Source organism: Paramormyrops kingsleyae, chromosome 8 (assembly GCF_048594095.1).
Source record: "Paramormyrops kingsleyae isolate MSU_618 chromosome 8, PKINGS_0.4, whole genome shotgun sequence".
Classification (NCBI taxonomy): Eukaryota; Metazoa; Chordata; class Actinopteri; order Osteoglossiformes; family Mormyridae; genus Paramormyrops; species Paramormyrops kingsleyae.
Window position 1 is genome coordinate 15363690 of NC_132804.1, and position 21107 is coordinate 15384796.

General features: G+C 47.7%; 1 protein-coding gene across 1 annotated transcript in view; it reads left to right on the forward strand.

Moving 5' to 3' along the window:
- LOC111839860 (semaphorin-3F-like) overlaps positions 1 to 20801 on the forward strand; it is a 69824-nt gene extending 49023 nt beyond the window's left edge. Inside the window, exons 6-19 of the mRNA XM_023804143.2 lie at positions 355 to 444; positions 3218 to 3311; positions 6381 to 6500; positions 7116 to 7255; positions 8292 to 8406; positions 14185 to 14254; positions 14877 to 15021; positions 15304 to 15526; positions 16212 to 16300; positions 16426 to 16467; positions 16587 to 16744; positions 16989 to 17056; positions 17189 to 17322; positions 18599 to 20801. Of these exons, the coding sequence (XP_023659911.1) occupies positions 355 to 444; positions 3218 to 3311; positions 6381 to 6500; positions 7116 to 7255; positions 8292 to 8406; positions 14185 to 14254; positions 14877 to 15021; positions 15304 to 15526; positions 16212 to 16300; positions 16426 to 16467; positions 16587 to 16744; positions 16989 to 17056; positions 17189 to 17322; positions 18599 to 19036 (1926 nt within the window). The 3' untranslated portion in view covers positions 19037 to 20801. The remainder of the gene's footprint in view (positions 1 to 354; positions 445 to 3217; positions 3312 to 6380; positions 6501 to 7115; positions 7256 to 8291; positions 8407 to 14184; positions 14255 to 14876; positions 15022 to 15303; positions 15527 to 16211; positions 16301 to 16425; positions 16468 to 16586; positions 16745 to 16988; positions 17057 to 17188; positions 17323 to 18598) is intronic.
- The last annotated feature ends 306 nt before the right edge of the window (positions 20802 to 21107 follow it).

The window sequence follows — 21107 nt, forward strand, 5'->3', positions numbered from 1 at the left end:
CAGTGTAGACTCCACACTGGAACATGCTTGCCTCTTGTACATCGATCCTACACCCTGTTACAGTGATTCACAGCTTGTTGGCAGTGACAGAGCTAAATTAAGTGTCAGTAATGAACACTCGGCTACCCGGCGCTTGTAGCTGTACAGACTCATGGGTGTTTTACGCAGCATATCGCCGGAGGGCCACTCTTCCTCTGCTTTTGCACACTAGCAGAGACCTTGCATGTCCGTGTCGCCCCGCCGCTGTTCTGGCCTCCCCGATCGGCCTTCCTGCGGGGGAGAGCCTTCACACCGGTGACGGCTTGCCAGAGGAGGTCCTGACCCCCAGCATGTGTCATCCTCCTCCTCTTGCAGACCGCCATGCACCTGCAGATGCCCCAAACCAGCGGGAGGGCGAGTCGCGCCGCCGACTTCAGCGCTACCACCCAGCCAATGGGCCTGCAGGTGAGAGGGGCTTTCGGCCGGCGCTCGGCAGCTGGGAGTCAGAAGGACATACATGGGCAGCTAAACAGGCAGCTTTATTTCTGCTCCACTTATTATGAGATGAAAGTTAACTACAAAACAGTTTGTATTTTGTCTCTCTTAGTAAGCAGCGATTTAAATGAGGCATTAATTTTCATAATCAATAATATACCCAATAGTCAACAGTTTTAGCAGATTGATAAACTGTTGGCAAGTCATTTTTGAAGGATGTGGATACATGTGGATGACAATATTATCAACCGCAAAATGCACTCAATGGCCAGCAGAGGTGGAAAGTTCAGGTCCAAAAATCCAGACCAAGATTTTGTTTAAACCAACCAGTTGACTACTCTTTGACTCTTTATACTCAACTGGGTTGAAACAAAATATTGGATTTGTACTTTCTGGACCTGATTTTTCCGCTTTGCTGAGCACTTTATTAGGTACGCCTATCCCTTTCCTGATTGGATGCACTTTTGCCTTCAGAACCTCTTTAATTAAGAGTATTAAGGGCTTGTGGCTTTTCTGTTAGCTTAGAGCCTAGCCATTCTCTAACCTCTCTCATTAAACAAGGTGTTTTCAGATATAATAATGCCCCCTGACCGGATGTTTTTGTTTTTGCCATTCATTGCACCATTTTGTGTAAGCTGTAGACACTGTAGTGCATGAAAATCCCAGGGGGTAGCTGTTTCTGAGATGCTGGAACAACCACGCCTGGCACCACATGACACCACTTTCAGAATCGCTTAGGTCAGGGGTCTTAGCCACTCTGAAGCTCAGTCTAACAGTAAGTGACCCTCTTGACCCTGTCTGTGTGCTGTATGTATTCAGTTACAGCCACATGATTTGCTGTTGGAAGAGCAGGCTGTTTGCATTACAGGGCAGATGAGCTTAATAAATGGGTCGCTGAGAGTAAATATTCATGCTCAAACAAACCTTGTAAAACGTACATCCATATAATCCTTGCAGAAGTATGTGGTGTATGCCTGATTTCTGTTTCATTGAATGAAAGCAGATGAGTGACTGAAACACTGAAGGTTCTTTTCATGCATTTGATATCATTTAAATATTGCAGCAAGTTTGAACTTCTGAAAAATTGGGAGAGTGGAGAAGTTATCCAGCTGACACAGCGAGAAGGGACTTGGCGGACGTCATCATTTTCTGTCTGTTTTACATATTAAGTGGAGTATTTGATATTTTAACAAGGTGGACAGCAGGATATGATAATAAAACTGATGTATTTCAGAGCATAGAGCCCGTGACTGCCTGTCTCTGTGGGGAGAACAGAAACCAGAATAAATCTGACTGTTTACACTGTGGTGTCATTTCATGTGTTCACCCAGTGGTGGCGTCATACTGTGGGTCACAGCTCAGACACCTACTCTCTCCTGTGCTGCCTGCGTTTTCCTCCATGTGTTTTGTGTTGATACACCTTGGGGAGGGTTGAACTCTCTTTGACAAGTATCTTATTTCATCTCTTCAGCAAAACATGAGTCCTTGCTGTTCTGCGTTGTCCAAATTTCATCTTTCTCTTGGCATTCAGTTTAATTCCTTGAACCTTAATATCTTTGTCATCATCAGTTTTAATTACGGTTTTGTGGGGTGATCTATGGCATGTGAAACTTGATTTCAGAGTCTGAACGTCTGCATGGAATCTGAATTCGTCCGAGTTTGTCAGTGTTAATTAGTCGAGGTGCAAGAACGGTAACCGTGGTAACAAAAGGAAGCATGTGTTACTTGTATCTGGAATGGAGACCTTAGTGAGTCTCAGCTTTGATGCCACTGTGGCCAAGAAGCTCTGTTGCCATTTACCCAATCCACCAGTGGGTGGAACCTCAAGCAAGGTATCACAATTAAAAGTTTCAGGTCCACTTCTGGTCAACTTAGCGGTTCTGCATCCTAGGAGGACTAAAAAGACATGCTCAAGCATATAGACTAAGAAGACCACATCATACTTAAAACATCTCCATATGCTATTCATTCTGATGAAGCTCATTCCTTGTTACAAACATAAACTGCCATCTTCTACCCACATGTCTTCTGACTATCTAGATATCTTCTGACATCTAAGGTGCCGTGGAGCTTGTATATTGTTCTCAACGTTCCATCACCAGCACACATTGACTGATTTTGATTTTTGGTGATTTAGTTGAGACTGAGAATTGAACCTCTAAAAACAATAGGAATGATTGGACAAAAATGGGAACATCTCGCTCTCCCTCTATCTCCGTCTGTCATGCTACTGCGGCTTCCGGCTCTCAGGCTGCTAGACGCTCGGGGTTAGAACAGCTGTCAGTTCATGGAGTGGGCTTGCTGCTCGCCCCTCGTCGAGAGGCCTGCCCAGTGTGGGAATGTCAGGCAGCCACTGGCCTGCCCAGTGTGGGAGTGTCAGGCAGCCACTGGCCTGCCCAGTGTGGGAGTGTCAGGCAGCCACTGGCCTGCCTAGTGTGGGAGTGTCAGGCAGCCACTGGCCTGCCCAGTGTGGGAGTGTCAGGCAGCCACTGGCCTGCCCAGTGTGGGAGTGTCAGGCATCCAGCTGCACACTGCTGTTAGCAGGTCTCCCCAGCACGTGGATGGCCTGGGTGCAGCACAATCTGATCTACGTCTAACTCTCGGTATTTTAAGGGTTTGACCCAGGAGATCCAATCAAAGCCTAAACGCTACTTAATGCAACTTTGCAAAAGGGAATCAATATATATATATGGCTTAATGTGGATAATGGAATTGTTAATGAGAGCTATTTTATGCTTTCCAGGAATACATATTCCAGCTAGAGGCTGACAAACTGGATTCTGGGAAAGGGAAGTGCTCTTACGACCCCAAACTCAACAGCGTCTCTGCCTTGATCAGTGAGTATCTGTCTGCTCATCATTTGAGGCCATAACCAGCTTCAGTGAAGCTGACAGAGCCATGGAAGCTCTTGGGATTGGAATGCATAGTGCAACTCTGTCCATTTCATTGGATTCTCCCAGTTTCCCAGCCCAGTAGATTATCCTCACAGCCTTCTAGACCAGGAACTCTCAACTATTTTTCCCCGAGGTCCAAATTCCATCTGCGACACAAAGCCAAGGTCCACTGCTCCCGATAAAATTTTCCGGGGGGGGGGGGGAGGCTGATAATGTGTCCCCATGTCCCTGTGCAGCGTCCCCCAATCGAGAACCACTGCTTTTATCCCTTTTGAATGATGTTTTTTTTTTTTTTATCTGACTGGTAAAATGTTTTGGTGGAATTTGTTAATGACGCACTGTACTTCCCTTTTTCCCATGTGAGATTTATTCTGTGTTTTTGTAGATGGAGAGAATGGAGACAAAAATTGTAGAGGGTCACATTCCTTGAGTAGTGCAAAATACCAGCTGGTTAAATTATACACTAATGCAATTAACACTCATCCCAAAGTGGCATAATACCCCAAAAAGCAGCACCACAGTACCATGATCGTGGGGGTTAATGCGTTCCCAATGTAATGGGGCTTTGTTCATCTGGCGGGATCCTGCAGCTCGTCTTGCCACCTCATGCAAACTGCTTGCTCACATTATTGCCCCCCCCTGCAATAGCCTCCATGGCGAATTGGAGCTAAGGGATGTAGGGAATGGGAAAGGGAAGAGAGCTCAATCCTCCATTCACGCCCTGCTGCCTTGCCTGCTGCCACTCAACCGCACCCCCCCTCTACACACACCCCCCCCCCCCCCCCCCCCCAGAGAGCTCGACCTGCCCGTCATTTCACCTCTCACACAGCTAACCCCTGACTGCCAGCCCTTTGCTGGGCTATAGGGCCACCTGCTCGCACGTCAAACACTGGCAGCTGTGAGGAACCTACCCCCCACCCTGAACCATCCTCCCAGCTGATTAGCCCAACCCAGACCCACCCTGTGACCCATTCTTCCCGGAAATAACGTCCTTTCTCAAGAGGTCCCAGCAGCTGTTCCAAGGACGCCCCTCTGTGACCGCCCCTCTGTGACCTGCCCTCCACCTAAGTTTTCCCCTGTAATCTTTCAGTGCCAGTGCTCCCCAAACCTGCTCCATGTCACCCCTGTCCCTGAAATACGATTCCTCAGTGACTCCTCAGTCTTTTCTGCATCATCCACCTTTGACTCAGTCTCCAGTATGTGTTTGTTCACCTTTCCTCACCCTTTTTCTACCCATTTTTGAATGTCTACATCACCCAAGTGATGATATTGTGAAGCTACAGCCTTTATCAGACACCTTAATTAATTGAAACGAGTCATGTCATATATACAGTAATGGCCGAAATTATCGGCACCCCTAGAATTGTTCACCCAGAAAATTGTTGCATTTACAAATGTTTTGGTATACACATATTTATCTCCTTCATGTGCATTGGATCAACACAAAAAACAAAAATGGAGAAAAGTTGACTCAACCTTTCAGTTGTGTGTCTGTGCCACACTAAGCATGGAGAACAGAAAGAAGAGCAGAGAATTGTCTGAGGACTTGAGAACAAAAATTCTGGAAAAATATTAACAATCTCAAGGCTACAAATCCATCTCCAGAGATCTTCATGTTCCTTTGTCCACTGTGCACAACATAATCAAGAAGTTCACAACAGCAACTGGCTAAAGCCAGACTGGAGTTTGCCAAAATGTACTTGAGGAAGCCAAAATCCTTCTGGAAGAATGTCTTGTGGACAGATGAGACCAAGGTAGAGCTTTTTGGTAAAGCTCATCATTCTACTGTTTGCAGAAAACAGAATGAGGCCTACAAAGAAAAGAACACAGTACCTACAGTCAAACATGGTGGAGGTTCTAAGATATTTTGGGGATGTTTTGCTGCTTCTGGCACTGGATGCCTTGACTGTGTGCAAGGCATCATGAAATCTGAAGACTGCCAAAAGATTCTGGGGCACAATGTAGGGCCCAGTGTCAGAAAGCTGGATCTGCGTCAGAGGTCATGGGTGTTCCAGCAGGACAGTGACCCCAAACATACCTCTAAAAGCACCCAGAAATGGTTGAAGACAAAGCGCTGGAGAGTTCTGAAGTGGTCAGCAATGAGTCTGGATCTAAATCCGATTGAACACTTGTGGAGAGATCTCAAAATTGCTGTTGGGAGAAGGCACCCTTCAAATCTGAGAGACCTTGAGCAGTTTGCAAAAGAAGAGTGGTCGAAAATTCCAGTTGAGAGGCTTGAGAAGATTGTTAATGGTTATAGGAAGCGATTGATTTCAGTTATTTTTTCCGAAGGGCGTGCAACCAAATATTAAGTTGAGGGTGCCAAACATTTTGTCCAGCCCAATTTTTGAGTTTTGTGTGAAATTATGTCAAACTCGGCTTTTTTTCCCTCAGTTTTTTATCTTGTTCCAATGCACATAAAGGAAATAAACATGTGTATACCAAATCATTTGTAATTGTAACAATTTTCTGGGAGAAATGGTGCATTTTCTGGAAACCCGGAGGAAACCCCAAGATAACACACGAAGGCACCCAAACCCCAGAGCATTAAGCTGAAACATACCTGACAGTAGATGGGCACAGTACCTCCTCTGTCCATCCACTCAGTCATACCACCCAGCTCTAACCCCACCTAAGCAGGCCTGCCAGTTTGTGGGCATAGTTCCTCATCTGTCTGTCCACTCAGCTCTAACTCCACCTAAGCAGGCCTGCCAATCCTTGGGCATAGTGCCTCCTCTGTCCATCCACTCAGCGTACTCTCTGCCCTGTTGGCTGAGCAGACCAGCAGGTCCCAGGCCACTGCATGCATGTCTGTGTGACAACTTGTTTCAATTAATTTGCACAAGGTGTTGTATTTTGGGGGTGGGGGGACACACCCATTACCCAGTGTGTGTGGTGCCCAGGCTTCTGTAAGAGGATCCATTGTGCTGAGTGCCAGTGGTGCGTCGGTCTGAACATGAGAACGACTGTGGAAGGTCTGTGGTATCCAGGCTCCCGCTCTACTTTCTGCAGATGGTGAGCTGTATGCCGGTGTCTACATCGACTTCATGGGGACTGATTCTGCCATTTTTCGGACTCTGGGACAGCAGACCGCCATGCGTACAGACCAGTACAACTCAAGATGGCTAAATGGTACCAGTTCATCTGGATCCTCTTTTCACACCTGTTTCCAGTGGAATAGATGCACTGCAGTTAGATCTTAATAGCTCCTTATTCAGACCCACACATGAAATCTCATCCTTTTATTTCATTTAGTCAGTCATGTTTCCTGGAGCCATAGTGTGTAATGTTGTATAAGCACTTCATAAACAAGGCCCAGGGTAAAATTATATTAAAAGCAATATTATAAGGGCAATGCCTAATGTGTTATTAGAGACAGTGTTATATGAAATTGACATGCAGGAGCTAGGATTTGCACTGAAACCTTAGTTTATGATGTAACATGGTTAAAATTTGGTGCAATGCTGTGCTAAACAGTGTAAAACAGTCTTATTTGTTATTTTATGTTATTGTTAGAGACTGACACTGTGTTAGATGCGGGACATGAACCAGAGGCCTGTAACAGGAAAGGGGAAGCTGACTAGGAGTAGAGTGGTCCGTCTGCGCTGACTAGGAGTAGAGTGGTCCGTCTGCGCTGACTAGGAGTAGAGTGGTCCGTCTGCGCTGACTAGGAGTAGAGTGGTCCGTCTGCGCCTCGCTCCTTCCACACCTGCTGCTTGCCTCTTAGTCACTCTCTCTCTCCTCCAGACCCCTCGTTCGTCCACGTGCACCTCATCCCCGACAGTGCGGAACGAAATGACGACAAGCTTTACTTCTTCTTCCGTGAGAAGTCATCTGAGGTCGGCCAGAGTCCAGTGACTCAGTCCCGCATCGGACGGATCTGCCTGGTGAGTCGCCGTGGCCCTTGGCGCCGACACCGGGGACACGGGGGCAGCAGATAGCGTCCATGAGTTTGCACAGCCCAAAATCAACAACCGTCCACCCCCTCCTGGGTCCTGTGTGGCTGACATGCTTCGGCATGGTCTGCAGTGCTCGTGTCAAAATAATCAATTCAGGGAGAAGACTTTGAAAACCTCCCCTAAACCCTATGGTCTTCTCCCATTGGGGTAGCCCAGGAATCCCTGTGGACCTGCTTAGGGAAGCATGAAGGAAAATGGCAACCCCAGGAGAGCTGTGCAACAGGGCAGTAGGCCGGCACTAACACATCAGGGTGATGTTTAGTCATTGTGGATAAACGGAGAGGTTATGGCGCATCTCTGTGGGCTGTTTGTGTACACACACAGAGCAGTGTTTACCTAGCCGAGGGAAAAGCACCTCTCCAGCTGCCAGCCCTGCTGTGTTTATCGGAGCAGGACGGCCCCAGAGGCAGGACCCAACTTCCTACTCTCCCAGTGTGACACCAGCTATGGGACCCCCTTGCATCTGGGCCCAGGAATGCAAATGAAGCAGAAACACAAATGGAAAACTGAAGGAATTCAGGGGCTGCATTTGGGAGCCCGGGCATATTTAGTATCCCTGTATTTCAAGTTATGTCTCTAATTTAAAATGTGAAATATGGGAAATAGGGGCAGATTCACCGCAAGCGACATGTTTGTGCTAAATCTTGAGGGCATCATGCTTCTTCCCCAAAAGATGCAAGGTCTTAGACAGAGGCGAGTATATTTAGAAGCGAATGTGGTGCTTGTGGGGGGTGAAATTGTAAATCACATAAAACGGGCTGTGCTCGCCTGCAGTATGTCGGCTGGTGGCTTTCCAGAGCTGGTGGGGGGGGGTCTCTGGCGCAAGTGAGGGAGGGGGGCCTGCGCCAAGCTGTCACTTACGGCATGTTAGCCTTCCTTTATTTAAACTGCACTGAAGCCCTGGGCATGTGCATTGTCATAGCTCTGTGCCTGCCCCCCCCCCAAACCCCCGCTTTCCCCACAGAATGACGATGGGGGCCACTGCTGTCTGGTCAATAAATGGAGCACCTTTCTGAAAGCACGGCTCATCTGCTCCGTGCCGGGGAGCGACGGCATTGAGACACACTTCGATGAGCTCCGTGAGTTCCCTGCAATGTCTGCGCACACGCCCCCGCGTGTGTGTGTGTGAGTGTGTGTGTGTGTGATATATACATTACACTTTGTGAACCAAAAGTCCCCACAATGTGATAAAATCTGTTATTTTGATGTTGTGGGGACCACCTTTTCGGGGTAAAGGTTGTTATTATTGAGATTAGAGTTCTGCGCATAGACATGAATGGGCAGTCCCTACAGTGATATGAATACAAATGTGTGTGTGTGTGTGTGTGTTTCTGTGTGTGTGTGTCGCAGGAAGGCCAAACCCTGGCCCCTCCATGTTTTCCTGATCCCATTCAGAGCTTTAGTGTTTCAGAGCATGGTTTCGTATCTTTAATCTCCGCTGATTGTCTTTGAGGAGTCGCTCTGCTGCTGTCCCTGTCGGTCAGACTCATTGGACCAGACTCAGAAATATATTTCCAAACTCTAGTCAGAGGTTATACCCCTGTCTAAGCCACTTAATGTCACAGATTTTTATATCGCAAGGCTTCTCTTAACAGGGCTACAGAGCAGAAACCTTTCCAGGAAAGCCCTCCTGGGTCGGCATGGATCTTATTACGTGCATCTACTGCCTTCCTTTGGCTAGCAGAGGTCAGCTCAGTTTCAGAGGAAAATGTGAAGAGAAATGGGAAACAATCCCCTATACAGAGGTTCTCCTGGGCTGCTTCACTTCCCCAAATCTACCCCCACTGCTGCTATTTTGCCCCCTGTGTCTTTTGTCCTCTGGGTATTGGGGGGAGGTATACAGTTCAACTAATGTGGAAATGAAGGGCCGGAAATTGAGCTGTTGACATGAATGTGGCTGGAGTGTCTGGGCTGATTTCCAAATGGGGACCAGTAGACCAGTGATGACCAGGGAAGAGTGAGAGGACGGTGATGACCAGGGCAGAGTGAGAGGACGGTGATGATCAGGGCAGAGTGAGAGGACGGTGATGGCCTGGGCAGAGTGAGAGGACGGTGATGGCCTGGGCAGAGTGAGAGGACGGTGATGGCCTGGGCAGAGTGAGAGGACGGTGATGGCCTGGGCAGAGTGAGAGGACGGTGATGGCCTGGGCAGAGTGAGAGGACGGTGATGACCAGGGCAGAGTGAGAGGACGGTGATGGCCAGGGCAGAGTGAGAGGACGGTGATGGCCAGGGCAGAGTGAGAGGACGGTGATGGCCAGGGCAGAGTGAGAGGACGGTGATGACCAGGGCAGAGTGAGAGGACGGTGATGGCCTGGGCAGAGTGAGAGGACGGTGATGGCCTGGGCAGAGTGAGAGGACGGTGATGGCCTGGGCAGAGTGAGAGGACGGTGATGGCCTGGGCAGAGTGAGAGGACGGTGATGAGGGGATCTGTGTGGACTTGATACCCCCTAATGCTCCAGTGTCTGACCCAGTGAAAAGTTTTATTGTACAATGTTCCAATGCTGTAATTTGTCAGCTGGTGCACATAATATCTCCAATCCGTTTGGTGGGAGTGGGAATTACACAATTCCCAAAAACCCCTAGCTGCTGCTCTGTCACGCAGAAGGTGTTACAGCTTGGAGTTACAAGCCCTTTCAGGCATCATGGGTGGCACTTTGCATGTGTTTTCTGATGCTGGATGAAAGGAGGGTGCAGTAGGTGGATTTGAGCAGTATGACTGGTTCCTTTATTACAAAATGTGTTTGGTTTTTCAATGGAAATGTCTCTTGTGGTGGGGTCTCTTAAGCTGGTGTTTCAGCACACATGACGGGAAAGATGCTCAGTGCAGAGGGGCTTCATGTCCATCTGTCTGCCATGTCTTATGACATTATCTCTACCTAAATGAGATTCTGCTACATTCCCATCGTGTTGGACACCAAGGCTTTGGGAAGCACATGAGGTTGGAGAACAAGCGTTCAGAGCCTCCCCTCCGCAAGCTGTTACTGCTAACTCTTCCCTAAGCAAAAGACCTCTCTAAACCAGAAGATGATCGATCGAGCTCCTCGTGCATCTCCGCAAGCGACAGCCACGTTCATGGTAACTCCTAGCTGTTAGACTGAGGCTCTGAACGCTTGTTCTCCAACCTGATGTGCTTCCCAAAGCCTTGGTGTCCAACACGATGGGAATGTAGCACCTGATCCAGGATCGAGTCCAGCTTGGACAGGGGTGGGGGGGTCGTGTCTCCATAATATCCAACAGTGTCACCTTAAATCCCACTGCAGCGTTGCCTCAGCTCTGGTTTCCTTCAGTTGGCACTTTTAACAGGCGCACAGATATTTTAAAGCAGGTGCTCCGGCCTCATTGTTAAACAGCACAGGAGGGAGTTTTTATTTGCCGCCCTCTCTGTGGGTGCTCCATACTCGGGGGGCTGGCGGACGTCACGTCGCGAGCTGCCACCACACCGGGGCCGCAGCCCAGCTGGTGCAGCTGTAAATCTGAGGTCAGCACGAGCTCTGAAATGCCACTGGAGATCGGCCGGGCCCCCGCAGCTCCAACAGCCGGTCGGACCATACCCTCTGGTCCATCAAGGCTCCAGTTCCAGCTCTTACTGGATTTATTGCCAGAGATGTTTTGCAGGAAGACACTCTTTGAGAAAATACAAAGCAAAAGGCCCTCATTTCATTTTCAAGTTTTTATAGATGGAAAATGACAAACTTAATGGGGTTCTTTAATAATTTGGACTTAACAACTGTAGAGTGAAACAAAAGGGAGTTTGTATCCATGGATTATTGCATGTATCAAGGGGGGTTGCAGTTCCTAGAAAAAAAAAAAGAATAAACAAAAAAAAAAGCAATGAAGGCTTTTCGCTAAGCCCTGGGCTGGCTGGAAAAGCACATAGGCCCATGAAGCAGTCCCCACGCAGCCTCACCTGGGGGGCAGCTTGGAGGAACACTGCTCTTGCCAGGAAAGCTGGCTGGGCGAGGCTGCCTTCGGGGGCCCCATGCCTGTGCAGGCACAGCAGGAGCTGGCTGGGGGGGGGCTGGAGAAAAGGCAAACTTCCAGATGAAATACATCCATAGAAGTGAGTGTTTTTGCTGGGGAGGGATAAGGAAAGTCCTGTCATTCCTTCACTTGTCAGGTAGATGTGTTTTTAATTACTGTTAGGCTTGATTAACTTTGGGCCTCTATTATGGTGATGGGCACACTAAGGGGTGTCTCTCTCCCCCTTGAGAGCAGGCCTGTATCGTGGTGGTTTGGACACTGGGGGGCGTGTCTCTCCCCCTTATGAGCAGGCCTCTGTTATGGTGGTGTGGACACTAAGGGGTGTCTCTCTCCCCCTTGTGAGCAGGCCTGTATCGTGGTGGTGTGCACACTAAGGGGTGTCTCTCTCCCCCTTGTAAGCAGGCCTGTATCGCGGTGATGTGCACACTAAGGGGTGTCTCTCTCCGCCTTGTGAGCAGGCCTGTATCGTGGTGGTGTGCACACTAAGGGGTGTCTCTCTCCGCCTTGTGAGCAGGCCTGTATCGCGGTGATGTGCACACTAAGGGGTGTCTCTCTCCCCCTTGTGAGCAGGCCTGTATCGCGGTGGTGTGCACACTAAGGGGTGTCTCTCTCCCCCTTGTGAGCAGGCCTGTATCGCGGTGATGTGCACACTAAGGGGTGTCTCTCTCCCCCTTGTGAGCAGGCCTGTATCGCGGTGATGTGCACACTAAGGGGTGTCTCTCTCCCCCTTGTGAGTGGGCCCCTTGTCACGGGGGGCTTGGTCTGGTATTGGAAACACATGCATTACGCCTCCCCTTCTGTTATTGATTACTTGCTGTGAAAACAAGCTCACAAGCAGGAAGCCCCTTAGAGGGGCAACACTCAGATGGCAGATGTGACAGTGGCTCTTGTAGGGGGTGACTTTTTAGCCTTACTGCTAATGAAATGTGAAGTTTTTTCCCTTTCTCTATATTTTAACTTATAGCATGAATGATTGAAAATGGACTTGAGTCATGAGTAATCTATCCAAGCACATTTCCCACAGGGCCTGCTGTCAGTTTTCCGTGACGGGTGGGTGTGTGTCTGTCTGTCAAACTTCCGAAAGAAGGGCCCAAAGCAGAGAACATGATGCAACATCTTCCCTGCATCCTTTGAGTGATTTCCATCTGCCTCTCTAACTGCCTGTTCTAAGTTCTCATGCCACCTGCTGACTGCTGAAAGCAAATCCACCATCCAGCTTGTTCTCCTCACCTGTCACATCCCTGCTAGAGGAATGAAATGAGTGTTTAATCACAACAGCACATCTGGGAAGCTAAAGCACAGACGGCCTTTTTATTTTGGAAACCGTAACGTTGGCTGCTATAGATTCCGCATTCCCTCAGCTCCAGTAATTTAACATCCTCCTTGTTGATTGACTGTTCAGGCTCACTGTTTTCTAACAGCTCATCCTGCTCAGGGCTATGGGAAGCTCCCGGGCAGCATGGACCACAAAGCTGGGCTTCTCCCTGGATTTAATGCCAGGCCGTGACAGGACACATGCATGCTCATACCCACAAACACAATCAAAGACTGGAACAGTGGTTTTCAACTGGTTTAGCCTCAGGACCCAAATGATTCCCCAGGAATTAAATCACAACAGATTTTTTTTTTGTATGAACAGTACTGTGCAAAAGTCTTAGGCAGCCAAAGAAAATGTTTAAATGATCTTTATGTTGGTATAAAACTATGCTATTACGCCTGCCGAAGTGTGTTAGCTTAGCCATTTCGAACCCTCTGCTAAAATCACCCCATTATTTCCAGCAACCATCCATACACCCATGTGTTTTTTGGCTCGACCACTAGCACACCTCATATAGCTAATCAATAACTTGTTGACTTTTTTTTAACTAATTAAGTTAATTAAGTCATCTGGTGGTGGAATTTAATATTATATACATGTAATGGCTGAGTAGCCCTTAAGGACAGGTTCTTAAGACTTTTGCACTTGCGTGTTTGAATCTGGGTACTGTCTACTGTGCGGAGAGATGGGGGGAATTCAGTAGTTTACTTCCTGATTAGCTGGATATATTCGGCTGCTGTTAGTATTCGGTTGGAGCATCATTGTGTGGCCTGAAGATAGTTTTGTTTCCTGTCTCTGGTCCCTGCTATCAGCATTCCACTCTGTCCTCATTCCATCAGCCACGGTTCTCCGCTCTCTGTAGACCGATTGATCTGTGTCTCCTTTTCCTTTCCATGCTCCTATCCGACTGAGCCTGGGAATGTTGGGATTCCCATGAAGCTCCGTTCGTGCCATGCTGCTCGGCCCAGCATTCCCGCAGAGGGGCTGCGGCACCGTGCCCGTGTTACGGGGTCCTCTCTCCCTTTCAGGCCACCCAGGCCTCCGTCCCACAGCTCGGAAAGCATTTCCTGTGGAATGTGGCAGTTTGTCACCCATTTATTCTGAGCCAGATTCCCAGATGCTGGGGAATATGACGGGCCAGATGCTGCAACGTCAGCAGGATTTCAATGTACATGAGCCTGAACTGAAGCAAACGCTGTAGTATGTCCAACCTCTCTATTGTAAAATGTCACCTGTATCCGAGACAGACAGATGGACAGACAGTGTAGCTGTTGGGAATGAGTGCAAGGATCCCAGAATGAGATGTGGCAGGGATTACTGAAGCGAGTTCCACCTGCAATTCTTCTTTTTGGGCTCCATTCCTAATTTTGGCCTCCAGGGTGGTCATTTTGGGAAGACTGAGCTGAATCCCTCCTCATTTAATTCATATGGAGATGTCATCCATTCTACAGAAGGCCATGTGCCACAACAGCATCTGCAAACATTATCCCATGAAGTGCATGGAATGTACTGTTTTGGGACAGAGTCACACTAACATGTAATTTCCTGTCTTCTAGGGGACGTGTACATACAGCAGACGCAGGATACGAAGAACCCAGTCATCTATGGGGTGTTCTCTGTCTCAGGGTGCGTAGACTCAGGGCACTCCACTGAACACAAGGAGAAGCACCAACACACTCTTGTTTCCTGTCCTTCCACTCCCCAAAGAAAGCCTTAAAGTTCCTTGAGAAATTCTTAAGAACACAAGTGCAGACAAACTGAGCCAGTGTGGCCCAACACAAATGAGACACCATCCCCATAAAGTGATGATTTGGTGTCCCATTGGGAAGCTTCTCATACCACACAGCAGTTAAAAGCAGCGGTAAACCGTCGATCAGCCATTAAAGCATTCAAGGGCACCGTGCAGCTGGTGATAACAAATAAAATTAAAAAGTGGAGACGCGTGAATGAACACCTGTGCTCCTGAGCACTTGTGTATTCCTGTCATTCTCCAGGCCGAGGTTGAGGGGAACCTTGACCTGTGAACTGCCAGTAAAGTATAAACCCTGATTTGCTGGCAGGGTCCAAAAAACCTGCTTCTGTTGCCATTCAGTTCACTGTCCGGGGGGGGGGGGATTAGTTACCACTGACAATGTCAAAATATGTGCTGCTTTTGCTGTGTGTTATCACTGACTTTGGTGAAGTAGTCATGGTAACCACACACACACACTCACATACCTTAACCTAGTGTCTCCTCTTGACCTCACAGATCTGTGTTCAAGGGATCAGCAGTGTGTGTCTACTCCATGGCTGACATCCGCATGGTCTTCAACGGGCCTTTCGCTCACAAGGAAGGGCCCAACTACCAGTGGGTGGCCTACACTGGGAAGATACCTTATCCAAGACCTGGAACGGTGAGATCCCGCCTGGTGACCAGGCCAGCCGACAGGATCAGTTCACTACAGCTGCATTTCACCGTCTACCGCTTCTATCCCTGCATGCTATTAGTTACTGTAATTAGCTGCATCAACCAGGAGTCTCTATATGGATTTATTTCCATTTTTAATAAATATATATTATATTATATAAAAACTTCTATTTTCACTGCATGGTGTCCTGAAGTTATAAAGGTTAAAGTTCATGTTACACTGTATCTATGCTTACAACAGTTAAAGCTCATATTTTTATACCCACAGTGCCCTGGGGGTACTTTCACTCCCAACATGAAGTCCACCAAGGATTATCCCGACGAAGTCATCAATTTCATGCGGAACCATCCTGCCATGTACAATGCCGTCTATCCAATACACAAGCGCCCCCTGGTGGTGCGAACCAATGTGGACTACGAGTTCACTACCATCACAGTGGACCAGGTGACTGCTGCGGACGGAAGCTATGAGGTGCTCTTCCTGGGCACAGGTGAGCCACTCCTTGGCAATACGGATCCATCTTCATCACCAGCCTATTTGTCTTAATGCAGAAATGCACCTTTGCAACACACTAGACATCAGGACGAGAATCTTCTGCAAATCTTCAGTTCTCTAAATAGGGACAACAGCACAGGATACACTACTCTGCTGGCCAGCTGGACTGGACCCCCTTTTATTGGATTGATTTTGTATCATCATCATAAGTAGAAAGAGTTGAGTTTTATTCCTTGGGGCAGTGAATCACTCAGAGAATTCTCCAAGTCAATGAAATGTTGGTGATTTTTGTCACTTATTTTGCATCATAGAAAAGAAATGATGTAACTCCTGAATGCATCTCTCTGCTGACGTTCCTTGTCCTCTGTTTAACTTGCATGAGGCCATCATGCCTGAATGCGCTCAGGAATGGCGGAATGTTCCCTCCTTTCATTAGATGGCATCAAGCCTGCAGTCTGGTGCTTTGTTAGTCACCAAACACCTTGGGTCACTTGCATACTGCTGTGGTCTACGGAGGAATTCAAACAGTACATTCTTTGGGCCTTGGGAACAAAGGATCTGAGCGAGTGATAAGGAAGGTGGAGGGATGAAGGGGACCAGATTGGGAGAAGAGCAGAGAGAGGACGGATGTACAGTGAGGTGCGTGAGTGTGACACTCTGTGTCTGCCTGTGGTTCACAGACCGTGGAACCGTGCAGAAGGTGATCGTCCTGCCCAGGGACGACCTGCAGACAGAGGAGCTGTTGCTGGAGGAGGTTGAGGTGTTCAAAGTACGTTCCTCTTCTGACAAACTATGAAGCTCTTATGTTGTCCAGAAGGCAGTATGTCCGCTATTCATACCTTTTTCCCCGTCGTTTTTCTCTCACAAACTATCCTTTTCCGTCGTCTTCTCCAGGTTCCCACTCCAATAACAACAATGAAAATCTCATCTAAAAGGGTAAGTGTCTTTAAACTCTGATTATTTAAAGGAAGTCCTGTCCTTATTTTCAACACCTGAAAGCAGTAAAGTAGGAAAGAATCCTATTCAACGTCTTTCCTGGTTCTCTCTCGCCATAGCAACAGTTATATGTCACCTCAGTGGTGGGCGTGACTCACCTGGCCCTACATCGCTGTGACATGTATGGTGAGGCATGCGCTGACTGCTGCCTGGCCCGCGACCCCTACTGCGCCTGGGATGGAAAGTCCTGCTCTCGGTACTTGGCGTCGCAGAAAAGGTGAGACGACCCAGGGTTTAGTAATTATACCCACCTGAGCAAAGCAAGACCTGAAGGTTCTTCCATACTGGCATGGAATTGTAGAGGTACCGGAATTATTATTCCGAATCACAGTAGATATTAGCCCTAATCCTGCAGGGAGGAAGATTGTGTAGCTAAGTCTACCTTAGCACAGGTAGCTGTTGTAGGTGACGCCTACTTTTAAAGGGAAAAAATTGAAGTTATTTTAATCTGGTCCCTTCAGACGCAGCCGGCGGCAGGATGTGAAGTATGGTAACCCAATCCGACAGTGCCGGGGCTACAACTCCAATGGTAAGCCCTCATATTCATGACCAGGAGAGAGATGTCAGTCTGCATCATTGTTAATGCACTGCTGCTCTGATGCGTCTGTGATGATGAATGGATGTGAAGCTGATGACTGCTTTGATGCTGTGCCTGTTCTAGCCAATAAGAACACTCCGGAGGTGGTGCAGTATGGGGTGGAGGGAAGCAGCACCTTTCTAGAGTGCCAGGCCAAGTCTCCGCATGCGTCCGTCAAGTGGCACTTACAGAAGGACAACAGTGACAGGAAGAAGGAGGTGAGGACTCTCATCTGTCCGTCACACGCAGGACGGCCTAGAGTACCGCCCACTCAGGAAGAAGTCAGTCCTCAGTGGCAGGAATTAGTCAGTGATTCTTTTCACTCTTCTAATGTTAGTACCCTATTGTCCCACGTGTCCATTTGTGGAAAGACAGTCCAGGAAGTGATTCACAGTGTCCACTGTCTGAGGGTTTTCATAAAGACTTCAACACCTCTTTGGCATTACTGAAGCGGGGGAATGTATTGGTTAAGACGATGCACTTCATTCAGAGCACTAGTTACTTGTGTTGTTGTACTTCAGTCTAATGAACTGGAAATGGACAATAACATCACACTTTCCGTACCTGTCAGCCTAAAATAGACCTACTGTCAATTCACACCCATTTAGTTCTGAAAAAGTTTTCTGATTACTGTGGGATCTTAGTTCAACTGACATCGTGCATGATGGCACAAGGCACCAACACCACCCTCCTATAGGGCGGCCTATTGGCAAATCCTTCTACTCACTCAAATGTGGTCTGAGCTACGGCCGTTTGGGTCTCTGCTTGCCACTGTCCAAGGTCAAACAAAAAGGACACAGGGGACATCTGTGTTCAAACAGAGCACTTTGAAGAGGAACAATGGACAATGGCTTTGAGAAGCAGCCAAAAATCCACTACAGTAATGCCCCTGTGTTTCCATGGGTGAAAGAGAGCATCATTCACCAAGGAGACTCTGATAAAGGTGGTTATAAGAAAAGTGCCAAAAAATGCAGTAAACTAATCAGGCAATTGTAAGGTGTTCATAAGGTCCAGCAGTCCTCACAGGCCTGTCTGCAGCCTTTGTTGAACCCTGCAGTGTTCAGCAATACAATGTTAATATGCTCCAAAGGTTCTTGGAATCACTGAGCCTAAATGTGCATGTGCCCCTCTAGACAAGCAAGGTGTCTTTGCTCTTATTTCTGGAAGGGAACTTCTGTTTTACACAGTTGTACTCCTAATGTGGTTAACACTTAGATGTACGAACGTGCATTGTGACTGGTGAAAGAGGATTCACATCTGTCCGTCACACGCAGGACGCCCTAGAGTACCACCCACTCAGAAAGGAGTCAATCCTCAGTGGCAGGAAATAGTCAGTGATTCTTTTCACTCTTTTAATGTTAATACACTGTTGTCCCACGTGTCCATGTGTGGTAAGACAGTCCAGGAAGTGCTTATAAAAAAATCAGTGAGGAAAGGGATTTGTGATCACTCTACTGCAGAGTTGACTTCAGCAGTGTCCACTTGCCTCCACAGATGCGTTCAGATGGACGAGTGCTGAAGACTGAGCAGGGCCTGCTGCTTCGATCCCTTCAGCTGTCTGATTCTGGAACGTACCATTGCACGGCCACAGAAAAGAACTTCAAACATACCCTGCTGAAGCTGCAGCTGGTGGTACTGTCCGGCCGGGCAGTCAACAGCGCTTTGGCGGAGAGCGGGGTGCCCATGCCCCTCCAGCCCAGTCCCTGGACGCCTAGTGTAGGCCAGTATAAGGACCTCCTGACCATCCTCAGTCAACCTGAGATGGGCCTCATCAATCAGTACTGCCAGGACTACTGGCAGCTGGGTAACAACGGGCACAAGGACCCCATGATGGCTGCCATTAAAGGGAAAGACCTGAAGGAGCTCCAGGAGCAGAAGAAGCCTCGCAACCGCCGGAATCATGACGGGCAAACAGAAAGCCAGGAGACATGAGCCCCGGCACTCGAATGGGAAACGGGAAAGACTCTGAGGGAATCCGAGGGAGCGAGAAAATAACATAAATAAACAGAAGCTCATTTTAACAATTAAAAAAAATACACAATATTTATTGTAGGTTGTACATAGTATCATTCTGTGGATTTCTTCGTACTTAAGTAGCCAGGACAGCTCTTTGTGTATAGGTATGTTCTGGGAAAATTATTAATTTTATTGTTATTGTTATTATGAGACATCTTTATTTTACATCTTTTAAAGCATCGTCTGACAGCTGCAGCACTGTTGCATTAAAAGGGTACACTGACCTTTACACTCACTAGCAGAAGAGTGCACCGAAGTGAGTTGCTTGGAACAGGGAACATAAATGGAAGGTCACAATACATATTTGCTGGAGTGCTGTCATGGAGTGATTCATTATCCGGAAAGCCCCAGGGCTGTGGACGGTGAGAGGTACCCCGCCTGGACCAGGCAGAGACTGCGAGGTTGCGGGGGGTCAGCAGACATGGCCAGCCAAGGGACTTCTGGCAGCAGAACAAACTCCATGTCTGCGTTTCAGCGTCTTAAACAGCAACCAAAATCCTGCCGGGTTTACAGATTTTACCTTTTTTTTTTTTTTTTTCCTCCTTCCACAAAATCGCCAGCATCTCCATCTCTTCTGCCTCCGTTGTGCCTTTGCGTTTCGTCGTCCTTTGTGGAATTTGTTACTTTCATGTTTGTGGACTCCGTCTCTTCGTGAACTGCAATGAATGCATCGCAACGCGTGTATATTTCTTCTGAATATTACCTTTGAGACCAAGAGGGCTGCATTCAGTTTAATGTCCTTCTCATATTTGTTAGATGGGGATCGCATAAAAATGGTTGACAGGTAAACGGGACAAATAAAATGTGTGAAACATCAATCATTTGATTCGTAAACGTCGTAAAGTCAGTAAATAGGACTTGACCATTTATGTTGTGGCACATTCTCCAGATGTTTTTTAAACAGCAGTCTTCAGTAACGATTCCTCCAGAGGAGAACATGCAAGTTTTTTAATGTGCAATGGGAAGGGACTACATATCCCATGATGCCCCACAGGGGTATGACCACAGTAAAATGTGGATGTTCTTCAGCCACTGGGCTGTCTCAGATGAGTGGTCTGAGCTGGGATAGCTCAGACATCTTCCAGATGCCATCTTCCATTTGCGCTTTGGTTTAATTCCTGGCTCCAAATGTGTCAATGTAGATACACACACCGGACCGTCTCAGCAGACTGTGAAGTATACCAAAACTGGCAAGCTGTCTTTGTTTTGTGCATGAAAAATGGATGTGTACTGTATTTTTAGCCAAACGAAAAGCTTGAGTTGTTTTTCATTTGACAACCGAATCACAGAAATGGAACACATTGTTCCTTTAGATGACTCCAGACCTGAGGAACAAACAAGAGGAGTGAAACGCACTTCAGAGGAGAGGCATGAATTGTCTCAGAGTTACAAGCAGTTCTCTCTCTCACAGCCCAATTTCCACTTCGGTGCGGGAGGCCAGCAGTAACTGACTGCCCGCGCTGCTCCTTCCTCCTCATGGTTGAACAGGGACACTCCACATAAGGCTGTAAAATTTCTTGGCATTTTTAAATGTGTATGTTTAAGGTTGTTTTTCAGTTGAATCGGTTCATTGAGAGAAAACTATTGCTCAAAGCACAGGTGACGTTGTAAGACATGACTTCCTTTCTTTTTGATGTTGATGTTGCTGACTAATAAATTAAAGCTCTATATTTTATAAAAATGTGTCCTACTCCTTTGCTTTGTGAACTATTTGGCAGTCAGTTTCTCTGACGCTTGCCAGCTGCTGTTCCCACAATACAGCTCGAGTTTCTTAGGTCTTCAAAATGCTGAACTGGACAGTGTTTCAGTCCTGTCATTAGTCACTTATACCAAAGGGAAAAGCATACACATTAGAAAGGTGGCTGGTCACCACAATGTCGCTGAGGCTCACACCACAAAGCCTGCCTTTGCATCTGTTCCTCGTCATTAATACTACCAAACAGTTACTTAAAATGACACAGAAAGGTACACATGTATTATGCACAGT